The sequence below is a fragment of the Giraffa tippelskirchi genome, chromosome 11 (genome assembly GCF_054371585.1).
Source record: "Giraffa tippelskirchi isolate mGirTip1 chromosome 11, T2T-mGirTip1v1.2.pri, whole genome shotgun sequence".
Classification (NCBI taxonomy): domain Eukaryota; kingdom Metazoa; phylum Chordata; class Mammalia; order Artiodactyla; family Giraffidae; genus Giraffa; species Giraffa tippelskirchi.
This window is the reverse complement of record NC_137285.1, coordinates 60,316,188-60,335,608: the sequence shown is the minus strand read 5'-3', so window position 1 is coordinate 60,335,608 and position 19,421 is coordinate 60,316,188. Positions and strand designations below refer to the sequence as shown.

At 40.1% G+C, this 19,421-nt stretch overlaps 2 protein-coding genes across 13 annotated transcripts in view; one reads left to right on the top strand and one right to left on the bottom strand.

The window, feature by feature from the left end:
- LRBA (LPS responsive beige-like anchor protein) overlaps nt 1–19,421 on the top strand; it is an 803,036-nt gene that overhangs the window by 492,174 nt on the left and 291,441 nt on the right. For 11 of the 12 annotated variants that reach the window (XM_081543940.1, XM_081543938.1, XM_081543941.1 and 8 more), the window contains 2 exons: nt 1,313–1,459; nt 3,964–4,100. In XM_081543940.1, the coding sequence (XP_081400066.1) occupies nt 1,313–1,459; nt 3,964–4,100 (284 nt within the window). The remainder of the gene's footprint in view (nt 1–1,312; nt 1,460–3,963; nt 4,101–19,421) is intronic. The other variant, XM_081543949.1, reaches the window with a different exon arrangement.
- MAB21L2 (mab-21 like 2) lies at nt 4,727–9,354 on the bottom strand. Its single transcript, XM_081544044.1, has one exon. It carries the CDS (start codon nt 9,098–9,100, stop codon nt 8,021–8,023), a length of 1,080 nt encoding a protein of 359 aa, XP_081400170.1. The 5' UTR covers nt 9,101–9,354; the 3' UTR covers nt 4,727–8,020.

Here is a 19,421-nt window from a genome sequence, read left to right as displayed (position 1 = left end):
TAGATAAATGTTTCTTCAAACTGAGTGCTTTACCCTGTATCTGAGTTTGGGGCCTTGTGCCTCAGCAGATATTGCAGTGGAGCAAAAAGCCTCTCCATCTGATTTCCGTCAATAGCTGCTGCCTGGTGGAGCAGGTGCTTTTACCTCTCAGGTCTCCTGGGTGGAAACCGGGATTGTCAGTCACATAGTGGGGATTCTCAACTTTCCCTTGTGTGACGCTATGAGCTTTAAAAAAATCCCAGTCTGGAAGTTAGTATGTGCTTTTGCGTATTTCTTAAGGAGAAAGCTGCTCAGAGTGAGGGGAGTCATCTCGAAGGTTACAGGGTTTTGCGTCTCTGCACAGACTCTTTCCAGCTGCCTCCCGCTGTCTCCCTGGGTCCGCTGACGGCCCTGGGTGCTCTGCAGAGCTTGCTGTTCCCTTTCCTTCCTTCCTCCCCTTAGGCTGCCTCAGCACTGTGATTCTGGCAGTTCTGGCGCGGCTGCTCTCCACAGGCCGCTCCAGTTCAGGCGTGTGAGGCTCCTTGCCCAGATGCCTCTCATCCCAGGCTTTCTGTTATGTTTGCCCCCGGGGTGTCTTAGCCCTTTAGTTTAAACACATGGAGGAGGTAGTGTTTGAGCCTCCACTTAGTTTCCACACTGCCTTGCTCTTGGATATTTGTGTAAGGGCTGCAGCAGGGGTGTGGCAGGGGTGAAACGTATGGAAGGTCAATGTGAAGGAAAGAGGGCGGATGGAGGGAAAGGAAGAGCCTGCAGCCTCTGGGAGCTGCTATGGCTTTATTAGCATCAGCCATGGCCTCAGAAGCTGGCCTGGATCCTCATTGGCTGCGAATAGCTCTCGGCCCTGAACCCTTCTTATTCCTGGATTCTCCTTCGCAGCCACTCCCCCACCATTGCAGAATGTTTGTGGGTATAATATTATTCACAGGAATAAATCAGTCTTCCTTTTTTGTCAGTGTTAAGCAGGTATTGTTTTCAAAACTAGGTTCTGATTTTTTTCTACTAACAAAAAAGAGTGCTGTTATTGAACCCTCTTCTGCCTTAAATATAAGTAAACAAATGGTTCAGTGATCAGTGCTAGGGTCAGATTTAATGGGATTAGGGTGCTTGTTCAAGGTAACGTTAGACTAGGTTTGGGGAATCAGCGGTTGTCAGAAGGAGTGTGTGGGCTATCCCCGTCACTTTCCCCATCCTGAATGATGCTGGGTAAAATGAGTGACCATCTTGGCCACCTCTCCTTACCTCAGTTCCCTGCCCCTCTGCCACAGGACTCTTCCCAGAGTTTATGGACAGCTTTGTTTCCTTTTCATTTCAGCTGCAGATGAAGATATTCTTGCTAAAGGAAAACAGTCCATCAAGAGTCAGGCTTTAGGAAATCAGAACTTGGAAAACGAGACCCTCCTGGAAGGCGACGATGATACTCTGTCATCCATGGATGAGAAAGATTTAGAGAATCTCACCGGTAAATTCAGCAGTTGTGCACACACTTCAGCTAGCTCTGGTCCAAGAAGCATTTAATTACTTACTTTTCCAGCTGTGACTGCTAGGACTACCAGCTTTGCACCCAGAATTACATTAAGTGAAGACTGTTTTTGTTCTTCTAAACATTTTCCCCCTCATCTTCAATACTGTATCCCCGTTACTCTATTCTGTTCATTCTCTTTACCCTACTCGTCTTTTTCTTTGATGAATAATCTTTACTGAGTAAGAATAAAAGTGTAAAGCAGCAACAACAAAATTGCATCACCCATCTAATGGGAGTTACCTAATCTCTACAGAATGAGAGCTATAAGTAAAATTATGCCAATTGCTTTGTAAATAAAGCTTGGAGGCAGATGAGCTATTTGCTTTGATATACAGGTCTTAAGAAACATGCTGCTTATACATTTAACTCTCTCAAAAAAAAATCCATTTCAAGAATGCTATGGCTTTTCACAGGATTCACATATTTTACCTGATGTAGGAATTTTTGATTTGCGCTCTGCAGATTTTCAGTTTTACTTCCCTTAAGGGAAAAATTCTCTTGTTTAGCTTGAAATTTGAGTCATTCATTAAATGGCTTTCTTTTTTTTTAATGCTCGTGACTCTGTCCCTCAAGGAGGAAAGTCTGAAAGATGCCACTACTTCTATAGATGAAAGTTACATACCCTTCTATTTTGATAATTTTAAATTAAAAGACATGAAAAAATCTTTCATTTAGTGACATATCTGCAACCATGCAATGAATGATAATGAAAAGCAAAAACAGATGATGGTATCTTCTCTGATGGCCGTAAATCTCTTTGTAAAGTGAAATAAAATTAATTGGAGCATACTGTTTAGGGATTTGGGGTGAGAGTAGAGTGAGGTGTACACTGCTATTCTCTAGTCTCTTCCTTTGCACCCATTTACCCATTTCCTCCTCCTTTATTTTGCCTCTATTCTTGCTACTAGTAATACATTCATACAGTAATAGAGGTGAAAGGGGAGTTTAATTATATAATCTTGACAATGGCAATAGGATTAAGAAGTAATCCACACTAATAAAGTGGTGTGGGTTAGAAATGAAGTGGAAATTGTCAGGGGTCTTCTGTAGGACCTAGGCTGCCCCAGCTCCTGCAGCTGTCTGCTTACCCTGTAATTGAATGTCTGAGAATGATTGAAAAAATGTTATTTCTTCTCAGGATTACATGCTAATGTACGGAGGGCAAAGGAGACAGCAAAAGAACACATAGCTGCTTATTTCATCCATTTATGGGGATGAGCTTTGGGAAATCATGGCTGTTCTGCAGTTATCTGCTGCCCATCTGCAAACACAATGTATTTGTACATTGGGAATAGAGGGCAAAACCTGCTCTGATCTCTGCAGAGCATCCCTCCTATTGTCCTGCTGGCACACATTAAGATTGATGTGAGATTAAGGACCAACACCCTTCCAACAATCGATGGAAATGTCAATTCATCTGAATTTTGAAACACTTATTCACCCATTGATTACCTGAATAGGTGTACCTTGTTTGTAGGCACTATATTAATTCAAGACTATAAATGCCAGTCTTGTCTTGCTTTTTTCTTCACCGATAGGATTTTTCCAATGAGGAATTTCCATGGAATTTCAAAACCTTACTACATCTATCGCTACATAAGTATATATATATGTATAATCGTTATTTTTAGTCCTTATTTTAGGTTTGGCTTTAATATACTTTATGCTCTTCTATCTGTAGTGAATCCATTGTTTTCAGTAGCAGGCTGATTTGTCTCTTTGATAAGCCCTGTGGAGATTTGATTATTCCAATAAAAATTCATTCACTTGGAAACCCACCCTCCAGCTGTTTACTCCCAGAGTCCCCGAACTACACTAATATTAGATTTGGACGCATTGAACAATATTTAACAATGGAAGGGCAGGCTTAGAAAAGAAGCATTTTTCCCAATTTTTTATGGGGTAAAGTTGTTACGGAAGATGTTTTGTGTCAACTTGGCACAAAATCTTTATCAGATAATATGGTTTCTTGCTTCACTAATAAGCTGGTGGTCTTTTTATAATCGTACCTCAGCCAAACACTAAGCTAACCTCTGGCCTTGGAAACCTATTGAGTCTTCCTTGTTCCTAGTTGTTCCATATTGTTTGATAGCCTGAGGCTTGTTTTCTAAATGGAATGTGGATGGACTTATTTAGGCAGAGTCACCTTCTAACCAGGAGATTAGACCAAAGCTTTGCAGACTCCTTGTAAAATAATTGCATTATAGTTTGCTGTTATGATTAACCGCCTCTTATATATAGATTTCTTAACATAGGAACCCTAACTTTGCATTTTCAGAGGGAGATTTGGGGTGGACAGAATTTGTAAGTGTAAAAGGGGTTGGCAGGCAGTTTGCTAGAGGAGAGAATTTAAAAATTATATGAAATTTCTTCCTGAAACCACTTTATTTTTTGAAAAAATGTCACTCCAACTTGTCCAGCTTGTCTTTTCCTTTTGCCAGGTCCCGTTAGCCTGAGCGCACCAGCTCAGCTTGTGGCCCCCTCTGTCGTAGTAAAGGGCACTCTTTCTGTCACCTCCTCCGAACTCTATTTTGAGGTGGATGAAGAAGACCCTAACTTCAAGAAAATCGACCCCAAGGTGAGAAGATGAGGAGTGGGTTTCATTTTTATGGAATTTTTGTTTTTCTTATGATGGGATGGTGGACTGCTGTTGAGTAAGACTGACGTTAGTAAAATCTGAGAGAGCTTGAATTTCTTGATGAATTGCTTCTGCCTGTATGCAAGGCAACTATCTCTTTTAGCTTATGATTCCCTTACCAGCTAGTTACATTATTGAAGTTCATTTAGATTCAGAAACAATTCCCGTTTAATTGCATTTATCATTAGCTCATTCTGGGGTGGAGGAAGAACCTCAGGGAATATCATCTATAAAATATATTTTGCCTCAAAGGGTCCAGGGTGAATTAAGCTACACAATTCAGTGAGATTGAGAATGAAATTATTTTGTTTAGCCTTTATATTTTCTGGATATAATACCAATATATCACTCTCCTTGCTTTGTCCACATGACTTACTACTCTGTCATGCACGCAAGCATGGCTTGTGTGCGCGAGATACCTCTGTTTCCCATTACCTATAGTTGATTTTACAAGGCACTGCATAATTTCCTATTCTTAAATGAAAATGTAATTTCCCCTTTAAAATGTATTTCTGATTACTTTTCAGACCTTGGCAACTTTATTTTACTAAGAGACATTTGTAGCACAGACGTAAAGCCAAAATTAGGTTTATTTCATGAAAGGGAATGGTAGAATTTGTTCTGAGTCTCTCTTAAAATGAGCAAAGTAAGTAACCTGTAGAAAGAGAAGAGGTTTTTAAACATAGAATAATTCCTTTTACAGGCTCTTAGTGTGTGTGTCATGTGTGGTGTATGTCCACACACATACATGTGTGTTTTTTTCTTGAGTTTACTGGTAGGAAATTCTTTGAATTTGTAAACATCTGAATTATTAAAATTTAGTGACTTAGAAGAGTTTCAAAGTCATTCCTAATGAAAATGTTATCATTTTTTAAAACTTTACAAATCATCTCTTGTCTTACGCATGTTTATAGCCCTTGGGTTCAGCATTGCTGCTTTTATTAAGATGGGCCATGGTAGGCTGTATGAAAGGAAGTCTGTGCTGGAACTGATTGTTTTGAGTTTGAGAATGCAGCTAATCCAATGTAGAGAAAACTTTCATTCTGAAATTATATCAGCTAGAAAAAATTTCTACTTTGTTATATGGCTGAGATGTCTGAAAACCTGTTTTAGTTTCTTTAGGAAAGGAAAGTAACCAAACTTACTCAAACGCTCTAATTTATAGTAATTTGTAAGTGTGAAAGGCCAAAATTTAATTCAAAATATTCTATTATGTTTTTGGACATACATGGCGTAAAGTCTAAAATGTGATTTATTTTAAAAGTATCTAATGCGTTGTTCTTATTGTTAAAACCTCTGCCAATCTTTATGATTAGGCTCTTTGAAGTTATTGACTCTTTTTGGGGGAAGTTATAACTTCTGTTTCTGTCTAATCTTTTTCTGTGCAGCATCATTAAATTATTTTTTCCCCCACTGCTTGTGTAATATAGGATCTTTGAGCCTAATCACAGACCTTGTACTGCTGCATCCTGCCAAATGTACAGAAATCAAAACTGTAGCTACTTTATATTAGTAAAATGTTTCAGCCCATTATTTGAAGAATTTTTGATTTTGGATAAATGTTGGTGCTTTTTTAATTGAGGGACTGGAGTTTTTTCTTCTCTTGCTGGTGATACCTGCATTACATTAAATAAGGATGGGAAAAAGATACTGAATTTGGGGGAATTTTTGTTTCTTAAAACTTTTTTCCTGGCATATTTGGGAGGAGACATGTCTAATGCTTTATATACTTTCGTGAGTGAAAAAACGGTCATTTTAAAATGTCATTTTTATCTTTTCAACTAAACACTGTGCCCTTACGTCATTTCTTTGTAAATGTAAGTACTTTCTGCTTGCTTTGAAATTGTTCTTAAAAATCAGAACATTTTCCCTGGAGAATAAATTCATTTGTGTTATTTAAAAAACTGGTATATATGCCTGACCTAGTTATTGTTACAGTGTTTGTTCTACGTCTGCAGGAAGAGAGACCTGAGAAAGGTCTAGTATAGGTTGAAAGAGGGGAGATGATTTCAGAACTGATAACATTGGAGTTTATATTTCTAACTCATAACTGGTCTTTGCTCTGGGATTTTTACCTGGGAATCTTAAACACTGAAGCCTGCTTCACCCGGTGAACTAGAGCTCTGAGGAGCTGCCTTGTTTTCATCCATCTCTGCTGCCCTGCTGCTCATCCCTCCATACCCTGAGACCCCTTCTCTGACTTCTTCCTCTGATCTTTAAAATTGCTTTGTAGAACATTTTACTTTGTATCTCTCATTCATGGATTTTCTCAGTAAGTTAAAAAATGGGCTAATTCAAAGAATAAATTTTAGATATTAAAGGGCAAAATCTGACATGTATTCAGTACCTGTACCTGTCTAATAGAGTATACAGTAATCTCCAGCATAAAGAAGAACCTTGGGGATGCTTTCAGTTTTATTAATTATTTAATTTTGTAATCCGTTATTTCCTTGAATTAAAAAGAAACCTTTGTTAAAGTTGAAACCTTGAAATGAATACATTAGAAAGGCAGAAAGAGGAGGAGCCTACTCATAATTTTTCTTTGGTCATAAAAATAGTATCAAACACTTTTTAAAATTTAAATTGCCTATAAGCTACTTCTGAATAATTCTGGGATTTGGATTCTAAAAAGATGATCATAGTTATAGCATTTATCACTAAGGCATTTAAAAACTTGAAATAATTAATAAATCTGGATTGTTCATTTCACCATTTGCTGGGGAAAAGGAAAATTGCTGTATCCATTTTATTCTCTTTTACTGTTGCTGATTTAATTGTTGAGTTCATATTATTTAAAACTTGAAGAGAACAAATGATTGGAGGCTAAATATTAACTCATTGTGTTAACTATTCAGAAGATTTCTTTTGTAATTCAGGCTCTAGATTTTTTAAAATTATAGCATAAGGGGGCAAGTCTCTTAATTTTTAATGTGAAAAAACTTTTTCTTTAAAGATTAGGATCAGAATTAGTTCTTCCATACAAAATCTGTACTTTTTTCAAGTGTGAAATAAGATACTACTTTTAATCTGAATATCTACAGTACAAACATATAGTTGTGTAAAATTAATATTTTCCTTTTTCTAAATATCTTGGTGGAAACTTGAATGGTTAAATTTACAAAATGTTCTACATTTGTAAATTTTGCAGACTGGAGTTAATATGGAAGCTTCTTGCATTTAGTTCCTCAAGTTCACATCTTTATATTATAAATTATAAACTGTGCTCTCACCTGCCTTCATTTAAGAACAATCCACAATCAGTCAATTACAATGTAAAGTCATATTTTTATTACTGTTTTCAACAAGACTGCTTAGGGTGAGGGAAGAGGTGTGGGAGAAGGAGGGGCACATTTGACATTGGCACTGAGATACAGTTAACATCAGCAAAACTTTGTTTAAAAGAGGAACTTTACATATAATTAAATACTTTTTTTTTTTTCACTTGGTGACAACATTCAGGCAACCCAAAACAAAGTGGGGAGGGTAGGAGAGGGAGAGAGAGAAGAGGGGGAGAGGAGGAAAAGGAAGAAACGACTATATTTTGATTTGAAAATGTACCTTGGGTTTCATTTTGTGGTGGCAAAGCCCGATTGCTTCTTTTGTGTGACCTTTTAAATTCACATTGTTTGGAAGAAAACGATCACTTTTGTGCAAGAATGTGATTTTGGTTGGGTGGTGGGTTTGCTCTCCTTTTTGTTTGCTTGTGAATTAAGGAAGTCTTCTGCCGGGTTCCGTTCCTCTTAGGTGGCTAACAGAAAAGTTTGTGTCTGGAGTTCTCGCAGTTTGTCGCCGAGTTGTGTGTCTGTCGTGTGTTTGAGAGCATTCCCGTCTGTGTCGCTTTTCAAGCAGTCCGCAGCACCCTATAGTTTGTCCAGGCTTTTGGGATTGGTGAGAATTTCCCTGGCCAACCTCCAGGTCTGCTTGGCAGCGCTCTCCAGGGCCGAGTGGGGCTTGCCCTGGAAAAGGTCGAGGTTGGGCAGAAAGTAGTGGGGGCAGCGGCGGCACTGCAGGCAGGAGATGAGCTGCAGCAGGATGCCGTTGAGCCGGTCTCCAAGGCACGCCTCGTCCCAGTCCGTTTCCCGCGGATGCTTCTCGCACTCGTACAGCAGCAGCGTCTTCATGTGGTAGTTATTGAGCGGCTGGCCGGGCAGCTCCAGGTGGCGGTCCCGCAGCGTCTTCAGCACCGAGAGACACTTGTTTCGGCAGCCGCCCATCAGCAGACGGTTTTCAGCTTCCCCAAACTGGAGCACCCAGGCGTCGCTCTCGGCGGAGCTCTGCTTGCCGGTCAGCGAGTAGCACTCCTTAGAGAGCAAGTTGAACCCTTCGGCCTTGACCTCCGCCACCCGATTGGGGCCAGGCCAGGGGATGTGGGGCATCGGCCACTGTGCCGCGCTGCGGGGCCAGATACCGGTGCACTTGAACGCAGGAGTGATTTGCACCACGTAGCGCTCCCTGATGCGCAACTTGACTTCGCTGGTATCCGCGATCATCTTGACCACATCCCGGTAGCTGCACTTGTCCACCGCCTGAGCCACCAGCGTCTGGAAACGGGAGCGGATCTTGCGTGCCGAGAGGTAGCCGGACGCCGTGATGAACTCGACCCAGAGAGACATGCTCCGCTTCCGCCCATCGCTCAGTTTGAGCACCGCACAGCCGGGCAGCGAGCCGTCGTCCACGAAGTTGAAGACGCCCATCTGGTTTAGGTAGAGCACCACCTCGAATTCCGTAGGCGAGATGACCTCCAGACCCTCGTAGCGGGCATCGATCTCGCTCAGGGAGCTGATGAAGCGAGGCTCCTGCACCTCCACCTCCTTGAGCACGTCCGAGACCACCTTACAGACCTCTCGGATGGTCTTGGCGATGGCCGCCTTGCGCGCCTGGCAGCGCTCGGTGTAGTATTTATTGAGCTGGTAAACCAGCTTGGCCTGAGCGGCGATCATGTTGGGGCACAGGTCCGGGCTGTACACCGGCGTCTCGCAATACGTTGAGGGATCCAAGGCTCAGGCGCTGGTGGTGGCCCTGCGGCTTGTGAAAGAGGCACTGCACTCCCCCTGAGCCCCACTTTCACTCTTGTTTCCACCTGGGCTGACCGGCTGATGTTTCAGCCGTCTAGCGCTTTCTTTCCCCTCTTTTGAAAGCCTTTTTCTTCTCCAGAAAATAAGAAGAAAAAAAAAAAATCTTTGAAAAAGAAAAGTACCTGTAAGGACTTTTTTTTTTTTCCTTTCTCTTGATAAGTGAAATGAAGATGTGGCTGCTGTGAAGATGAAGGGAAAGAAGGGGGGTGGGGAAAGACAGGGTGAGACGGAAAAATTCAGGTTACCAAGAGGTTAGGCTTGACGTCTGCAGCGGAGATGGTCCAGAAATCTGGAAATGAGGTCTGTTAAGTGCCGAAGTAAATTTAAAAATAAAAGCAAAACATTCAGTGTTTCATTCTTAAACTTCTCTCTCACGCTGGTAGCACTTCTTTATTCAGCTTAGGTGAGTGCTTTTCTCCTCACCCTCCCCCAAATGGAAGGTGAAGGGTGTAATTAATGTCCAGAGAGCAGCGAAGTGCAACTCAGCCCGCAGCACGCTCAGAGGTTCTAAACGCCCTGCACTCCCAGTGTGTAGGTCTGGTCTCCGCTCAGGGGGTCCTCTGGTAGCGGTTTTCCTCTTTTCCTACTGGAGGCGTTGTTTGGACTGGGTTGGCTTGTTTGCAGTGGGTTCTTCTTGTCTTTCTCTAGGTGCAAACCTCTGGAAGTTCTTTGATTTTCATTTCTGCTTCGTAATTTATAAATCTGGCTCTTACAGAATCTGTTTTAGTGTGACGAAGTCCTTGCTTGCGTTGCATCTGGGGTTTAGTTATAACGACTTCAGGATTTTTCTTCTCCTCCCCCTTTAGGTTGCTTCTGCAGATTCCACTTTCTGAATCGTCTCTCCCTCCTCCCCTCCGATGTCTCTCTCTCTCTCTCTCCTTCTCCCTCCCTCCGTCTCCCCCTCCCTTCCTTTCTCTCCCTGTCTTTTTCCCTCTCTCCCTCTTTCTCCCCCCCCCGCTCCCCCCCCCCCCCAAATCTCTCTCTCTTCCCTTGCTGTTTCCTGGAGTTATTTAGTTTATGAATGGTCCTGGACCATCATGAGGGGGGTGGAGCTTCAGTTCCTACAATCGCTATCCGAGCTGTCAGTGCTGTAGCCAATCCCAGAGAGAAGACAGGCATGCTTGGCAAACAGTAGCAGCCACCGCTGCCCTTGATAAAGAAAGGGAGGAAAGAGAGAAGTAAGAAAATAGGAGGAGAGAGTAGAAGTCAAACGCTTACACACATTTTACATCCCCCTCTTCTTTATCCTCCTCCCTTATCAATTGCCAGGAAGAAAAAGAGTATATAGAGAAGGGACTTCTTGGAGATGGCTGGAATGATTCAAGGGAGAGTAGCAGTGGTTCAGAAAGGTTCACTTTTTGTTTTTTTTTTCCTTTCCTATCAGCATTGTGAAGAAGGTGCAAACTCTAACAAAATTACTTTCGCTTCAAGGCAAACGGAAGGAGGAAGGGAAATCTGGGAAAGGACCTAAATTTTTCTAGATTTTCTCCTCAGGCGAAGTCTTCCTTTTCTTGCCCTCCCTCCCATTGTTGCCAAGAACCCTAGCAATTGCTGTTCGTGCGCCAGTTGGGCAGTTGGGGGGGAGGAGTGGACATGGGGTGAAGGTTTGTAATCGTAAATCTCTTTTCAGTAATTTCCATATGCTGTTGAAAAACAAGGCAGGACACAAATAGTGCAAGTACCTTGTTTGATAATTACTTCATAATTAAGATTGATACATTTAATATTAATTGTTTCAAGAACTAACTTATTAGAGAGAAAATATAAGTTGTGAGAAATGGTGCAGATTTATATATGGTAGAATTTTGTTGGATATACTTTTAAAATAAGCCACTAAAATTATTTGGAACTTAATAAAAATGAAGGGAAGTAAATGTGAACCTGAGTTAAAGTTTTCTTAAAATGTTTATATTATAAATCTAATTTTGAATATATTTTTCAGGCAGTACAGAATTTCTCTTGTGAAATCATTTTATTTTCATAATTGACTCTTGGTTTTAAAAGACTTAACTGCTGCAAAAATCTATAAACTATCCTGTTATTGATTACACAGATGGTTTGCTCCTCCCTTGGCATTTCGGTGAAACTCATGCATGTGCTTTTAGTCTATGTATTAGCCTTTCAAGCTAAACCCATGGTAGCCTTTAGGTACTTTTGGTTGAAAAAGCTGTAACAGTGTTTCTGATTTGCTTAGAATTGAAGGTTTATGTTTGAACCCCAGGTGTGTGGATTCTGAGTCTTTTTAGGACACATCAAGTAGATGGGAATGCTTTTAGTTAGATTTTGGACCTTATGTTCTCCGATAATGCTATAACAATGAAAATCTGTGAAGCCGCTTGTGCTAAGACTTCATTTTGCAAACTGTATGCGGCTTTGCAAAATCTCGTGGGAAGGTTTGACTTGCTCTCTTAAGGCTGAACCAGGTGAACCTGAATTCAGTTGCAGAGGGGAAGTTTGTTTTATCAGGTACTTGCTGTCAGACACTTGGACCGCTTGGTTCTTTCTGACACGTCTGGTGCAGACCACTGGCATCTTCTCACCCCTTCACTCTTGTTGCTATAAGTCTCTTTCTAATGAAGTTTGCCCTTTTTGTCCTTTTTGAATCAAGTTAAGATTTGTTTTCCGCCATCTATCTCTGCAGCCGGGGTTGGAAGGAGCAGTCCGCGGGACTCCGGGACGCCGAGCTGTAGTGACTTCTCGGGAGTGGCGGCGGCGCCGGCGGCGGCGGCCGCGGGCTCCGGCGGTCTCCCGCCTTCCCGGGCATGCGGCCGGCGTCGGACCCCGGGCTGCGGGAGGATGAACGGAACCGGCGGTCCGCGCGCGTGGGCGCCCGGGTTCTGCTGGCACCCGGGCAGTTGGCCGCGGCCGCAGCGGCGCTCTGGGCAGTGTCAGTGGCAGGAGGGGCACTTGGCGGCGGGAGCGGCGTGAACCCCGCCGGAGGATCCCGCGCGGCTTCTCCCGAGGGCGGTTGCTGGGCGGAGACTGGCGGCGGGGCCGGAGGTGCGGAGCCTGCCCTCCTCGACCCTCTCCCCTCGCCCCCAGTCTGAGCCGCCCAGCCCTGGCGCGTGGACCGCCCGGGCCGCGACGCCCCGGGGAGCGAGTGCGTGTCCGAGGCCCCGGGTGACGGCGCCGTCCCGCGTCCGCGCGCCCTTCCCGGGTGGGGCGGCCCGGGCCGCGCGGAGCTTCTCGCCGCCGCTCGCCCGACACCCCCGCCTCCTCTCCTCGCGGCTCGGCCAGCACGGCCAAGCCGCGTCCCACTCTTGTCCCCTCACTGGCCCACTTTTACATACTGAGGCCGAGGGATGATAAACGTTACAAATGTTTTGATTTAAAAACAATTCATTACCAATTTACCCTGTCCGAGGTAGATGCTCTAGTAAATAATAAATCAGTTAAACAAAGGCGACTTTAATTTATTGCCATGGTACTAATTAGAAACATCATTTGAGCAATAAACTTAAACACTTCCAGCAAATAATGCTCCCTCTTGCTGGTTCCCTTCCTCCCCCCTCCCCCACCCCAACTCACTGGCTGCCTCCACTCTCAGAGCAGCTTCAGCTGTGTGTTTGCGGATCCGCTCTTCCTCTGGTTGAATAATTGAAGGGGGAAACGGTATCCGAGGAGGCTGTAATTGAAGAGCCCCTGTCACCTCTGCTTTTATGTATGTTAGTATAGAAGTCCATCAGCAGCTCCTTGATGGTGTATTAAAACGAAGTGGCAGCCCCTTCTGCAGGAGATACCGTATTCTATTAAAGGAGACCAAGTGAGAGAAAGAAACTCTAGAGGCTAAAAGCCACTTCAAGTCTTCAGACCGATTGATCTGTATTCTCTTGTTATAATCCGCCTCATCATACTTGAGTTAATGAGGCAAAAGAGGGGGAGCGGAATCTGATGGTCCTTGACAAATTCATTAGGGAGGCCGCAGGACATTTTATTTGACTGTTAAACATCTTGTTTGTTTGGTTTAGGCAGTGCCAACATCAGCATGCTTCTGCCCAGACTTATCATGTTGGTCTGGCTACAGACATTCCTAAAAAGAGAAGGAGGACATGCAGTGTGTGATCTGAATATTTTGTTTTGGATTTCATGTAGCCCATAACCTTCAGACTTCCCTAGGATTTACCTTCATCATCATTATACTAGGAACATTTTATGAGACTATAGATGATAATACTGAGGTGGGCATGTTTTTAGTTACTATAAACTCAAATATGTATGTTTAAACTTTAGTCTGAAAAGTTCCCATTTCCTTAAAAACAAGTGAATCAAATTACAGCAATTACCATGCTAGTTTTTGAAAAATGTGAATGTTTAAGCTCCAGAAGAGTAGCCAGGTCACACATTAGATCCTATGTTTACTTGGTCGTGGTTAAATAAACTTTTAATTATTAATTGAATTTCCCTTTGCAGTGAAACACTTATGCGTACAGAAACTGGGGAATAAAAATTTTAACTCTTTATACAAATACAATATTTTTGAAAAAAATTGTATATTTTAATTTGAAGGGTTTTTTATATTTAAAGTCAGAAGCAGAACCAGGTACAGTATGAATGGTGCTAAAATAAGGTGATGAATTGACAGAATACTTAAAAAGCTGAAAATATTTCTAATTGAAGAATGATGGGCAAGTAAGTTAGAATGTTAATCTTATAATACTTTATTCTGGAATAATACTACATGCTTGATTTTCTCAGTTTATCCAATTACAAGACTTTATTGCATAAGAATTCACCCATATTTTCCTTCAGCAATTGACTTAAACAACCTCAACTTAAGTTCTTTGAGAAACAACCCTGTCTTCCATTTGCAGGCAAACAGTATGAGAGAAAAAGAAAACTGATGCTCTTTGCCTGTCATTTTTATACATTCTTGCACTGCTGATGAAGCTTGAACTGCTGCAGGGAATGTATGGATTTGAAAAGAAATGATTCAGTAGTTCACGTTGTGTTTCTCAGAGCAAAACCAAACTAATGGCCGAAGCCAGTGCTTCTGTACATCTGACAGTTATAATCCTGTTTACATTTCCAGGGAATTCAAAATCCTTAAACTGTTTTATTTTTTGCTGCTCTTTACTTAGAAATGTGCTGAGTTAAACTTCAGAGCAGGTTTTACTCTACCATATCACTGGGACTTAAAAGATACCCATTAATTTATTATCCCTAGAAACAGCATATCATATTTTAATCATCTTTCCTAAAGAGTATGGAAACTTTATATGTTTTGGTTTTCCAGGAAAATATTTTAGAATTATTTAAAAAAATAACCAGATTATTGACTTAAAAATATCAACTGTCTGAAGGATTTATACTTTTGGGAAAACAAAAGATCACATGTTTACCTGAATATATTCTTATCCTCTAAAATCTGACTTTAAAAATATCACTGCAAGTTGCTAAATGTTTGGTTCTTATATGCTTAATCATTCAGTGTATTTATAGAAATGCTTAATATTTTTAAGAAGAAAATTCTTTCTTTTAGGGGATCAAGGTGTAAAAGGGAAAATAAGTAACTATTAAATTCCCACATTTAAAAACTATTCCAGTAAAAACAAGAATAATCCAAACATATTTTGTTAGTGTATTAATTGATAAAAGTTCATTGATGAAGATATTAAAATATCTGTAAGAAGCTTTAACAGCACCAACTGTTAGGATTATATGATGCACATTGTATTAAAAGTCAAAGTAAAATCACATTCTCTTTCATTCTCTGTCAAATGATCTAATTTTCCAAAACTCCTAAGTGTCAGAGAAATTCTTTGTAAACTACTGATAATTATGACTCTGAAATCAATCTGGAGAATAATCAGTAATTCAGTGTTTTCTTTGAGCAGTTCACAATAGTTCCTATTACTTTAAATGGTCAGTCATACTGCCAAAACAAGTTGTTTTTTTAAATTTCTTTCACAAAATAGCTTAAAACAAAAAAAGAAATTCAAACTTTGTAATCACATTGATGGGTAAGCCAAGGATATTGTTCTCGTTTGAACAGTTTAAATTTAGTGTTCTGTAAAGTCAAAGGAATGGCCTTAACTTTGCATTACTGAAGCGTCAAACTCTATTGAAAAATACTTTTATGTACCTTTGAATATTGTTTTGTGGAATTAAATTTGTTTGGGTTACCTTGGATAATATATTTGATTAGTGATATTTACACTTATTAAGCTTTTACAAGTCTAAATCTGTATAGTTTAGTAAGTTGAGACAATTGAAAATACAGAAGATGTTTTTTTCCGAAGTTTAGTACCAACTGTGTATATGAGTACTTTATTAAGCTATTCGTAAGGTAACATCATCAAGTGGACAATGATAGAGCAAAGAACTTGTATTCAGGAAAATGGAAGTGAGCAGTTTTTAGCCTGACTGAAATGTAAATGCAACATTATTGAGCTAGGATATGCAGTGTTAAGACAGTCTAAGTTAAATTGGCGATTATTTTTCAGAAGGTATTTCATTGAATTTACTATATTTTCACTTATGTCTTTTAACTTTACCAAGAAATATACACATTTTTGAGTTGCAGCAGTCACATTCCTTTATTTCTATAAGACAGTTCTGAAAAGTTTGAACAAATTGAAGTCTACCTTGTCTATCTTCTTTCCTTCCTTCCTTCATCTTTCCTTTCTTCCTTCTTTCATTCATATTAACAATTTTAACTTACTAATGTACTCTGAGGTATATGTTATATTTTTCCTGTTTAATAATGTTGACGTCATTACTTACTATAATTTCCAACAAATGAAAGTGTGCTTTTACTAGAGCCAATTTTTAATGATTTATGGGAGGATTATATAATTAGTGGATTATTACTTATGTCTTCTCCATCTTTGAGAAGCAAACTTTTACTGGCCTTTAATATCACTTCCAGAAGATAGAAAATCAAGATTGTTACTATTAAACTTGATGCTAGATAAGTCAAGACTTTTGATTTCAGTTGCATTCAGTTCCATTTGTAACATTGAATTGTTTGCTTTAAAGAAGATGTGGTTTCCTTTGTTTCATAAGATAATAGTACTGACTTACGTGTGGAATGTTTCTTGGGATCTCAGAGCCATCCCCACTCCCTCTGCTACTTTCTCCTGCGATCAGTGCCAGACATTTACAAAACAGATGATGGAGAGGAGGGATGTTGATTGGGCCAGTACTGAGCTGTGCTTAGTTCAAAATATAACTTGGTGTTACGTTCCATATTTCTTTCAGTCCGTATGAGACATTTTGTGGATCTCTGTTTAAAATTTATCAGTTAAGCATACTGTAGGTAAGTTTTTGTTACACTTCAGGAAAACTAGTTCTTTTCAACATCTGTTTTTCTTGAAATATATAGGTTCTGCAGCACTCCATCTGTATTATTAGTAGTAGTAGTAATCTTGAATCCATTTTCTGCTACAATTACAGGAAATTTTTAATAGACTTTGTGGTATTTTTAATGAAAATGTTAAAACAATCTAGCCTATTCCTTCCTTTAAACACTGTGAATTCAAGTAAAAGTGATGTGCTGAGAGGTTTCTCTGATTCCTGGTAGTGGTTAAATAACAACAACAAAAATCCTTCATTGGCTCTAATCTACATATAGAATACGTCTGTGTAGTATAAATGAAATAATATTTGATGATCTAAGGAATGGAAACTTTTCCTTTAAACATGTGAGATAAAGCTGGGATATAAAGCAGCTGTCTTGGCCTATGTATATCAAGATTCTGCCAGTCTGCTTCTTTTCTGAATCTTCCCTTTCTCCCTTCCCTTATTATCTTTGGATCCTAAAGAATTGCTCTCTTATTTTTGGACTGGTTTTGTCTGTAGACAAAACCTGGGTTGGTAGGTTTAAATCAGCCTAGATAGAGTGAAAAATCTTTGATCTACAACTATGACTTTTTCCAAATGATTTGCTTGCTGGGACAGACACTATCCATGCCCTTTCACTTTGCTGTCAGATAGGTGCACACAGAGGACCTGAAAGGCTACCAGATGCACAGTTAATCATCTCATTAGATAAGTAAAGAGTTCCAACCTTCATTAGATCTTATATTTCTAATAGTTATTTGTTCTGTTGGTTATTTAACCTTGTTGGTTAAATGTTCTACAAATCTAATCTTTGCTTCAAATTAGTCAAAACTTTCTATAAATTGTATTAAAAATTAATGAAATACAAAGCTGTGTATTTTTTTTTTTAATGTAAGTTTGTTGGCTGTCACATAGCTTACCTGGATAGATAAGATAAAGGGAGACATACATTACATTTAAAGTCATTGAGTCATGTCCGACTCTTTGCGACCCCATGGACTATAAGGTCCATGGAATTCTCCAGGCCAGAATACTGGAGTGGGTAGCCTTCCCTTTCTCCAGGGGATCTTCCCAACCCAAGTCTCCTGCATTGCGGGCAGATTCTTTACCAGCTGAGCCATAAGGGAAGCCCAAGAATATTGGGGTAGGTAGCTTATTAAAGAGCATTAGTCTAGGGGATGAAAAGCCCTGAATTTTTACTCTTCCTTGCTTACAAGTTGTGTGAGTGACCTTGATCAAGTCATTATCTCTACTCGTATTTTCTCAATTGTTAGATGGGGGGACAGATGAGGAGTTTTTCTGCCTCTTCTAGATAGTCAGAAATCCATAATTTCTTCCCCAAACATGATCAGAGTTGTTTATATCTTTAGCAGTTGATTTTAAATCAGAAATCTTTTTGCACACATTTAGAGTTTCAGCGCTGTTCTGATACAACCATCTGAAAGTTTTCAACGTGAAAATAATCACAGAAAAAAACGCTTACAAATGGTTATAGTCCATATTTTAGACTTTGGGGGAAAATACAAATTATAGATTGAAGACGGTTGTGAGGGACATCCCATTAGCAAGTTGGAATAAATTCTGAGAGTATGCTAATTATTGCTTGATAAGAGTTGGATCACAGAAATGTGAAAATGAAATAGGCTGTGTATTCTTATATATTTAACAAAACTGTATGTGTTTGAAAGTGTACTCAGGGTTGGCAGGTATGTTTATTTCCTCAGATTGTTGAATTGTCTTTCAGTGTTTCTGATATTTTCACTAAGATTAGCTAATCTGTAAATATTAGTTCTTGAAGCCAAATAAAGTTCAAGTTCACAGTGAACTTAGAAAAAAGGAATGTTCGGTCTTCTCTTTAGAGAAATGACATTGCTTTAAGCAACTGTAACGTTACCATATTTATGTTGTGATAAAAGATAGACCCAAGCAGGGGAATGGTTTTCAAAACATGAGTCACTAAAGTAAGTTTTATGCTACTTTCTCATGGTTTTCACTTGTTTTCATCAGAAGATCTGACAAGCATAAAAGTGTTAACATCTTTTATTTTACAGATGTTTTTAGTTTTCCCTCAAACTGTAAAAGATGCTGTAGCAGACTAGCATGGTAGGAAATAATTTCAACACCTCCCTTCACTTATGCGATAACTTATTATTTGTCTGAGCTTGTGGGTATTTTTGGAGGGAGGGAAGTGAGACAGGAAAAGACAGCATATTGAGATCTAATTGTTCTCATTTTGAGTTATAGATCAATCAGTCTGTCTGCTTTATTATAAATTCACTCTAAAATAGCTTTTCAATGGGCATAGTCGAGTTATTTTTATGTCTATATTGTATTCTTTGGAAATCCCTTGTTAATGCAGTAGGCATGGCAGGTGACCACCGAGAGAGTTGCTGATGGACACTCTGTGGGTTTGCAAAGTGCAAGCCTAAAAGACTAAGAGATGAGAAATGCATTGCTATTTGTGAATTTATGTTTTATCTCACTTCACTTGAAAATTTATGAGTAGCGTGGCTTAAGGGTGCTGGAGTTGTGTGTTCCAGGGCTTGCCCCTACTGATAACACCCTTGTTGGCGTGAAAGTGCAATGCAAATTATGACAGTTACAACCTTCTGTTTTGTTTAACCTGTCAGTAGATTTCCTGGCTCAGTGCTGAGGGCAATGGTGTGTTCAGCTAGTCCATATTCACCTAAACTTAAAAGGTCAGGTTTCTACAGGCAAGCCTAGTCAAAGCCTAATTGATGAGGAGGGCAGAGAGACAGAATTTACTGTTCTGTTGGCTAGTTTCATATCGTTAGGTTGTCCTGAAAGCATCAGGCAGTCACAGCCCCTTTCATGTAAGTGCTGACCCTAGACAGGAGCTGACAATCAAAGGAGGCAGCCACAGGAACCAGTGCAAGTAGGCTAT

Coding starts and splice junctions, on each gene's coding strand:
- MAB21L2 (XM_081544044.1), bottom strand. CDS start 9,100: ATGATCGCCGCTCAGGCCAAGCTGGTTTACCAGCTCAATAAATACTAC.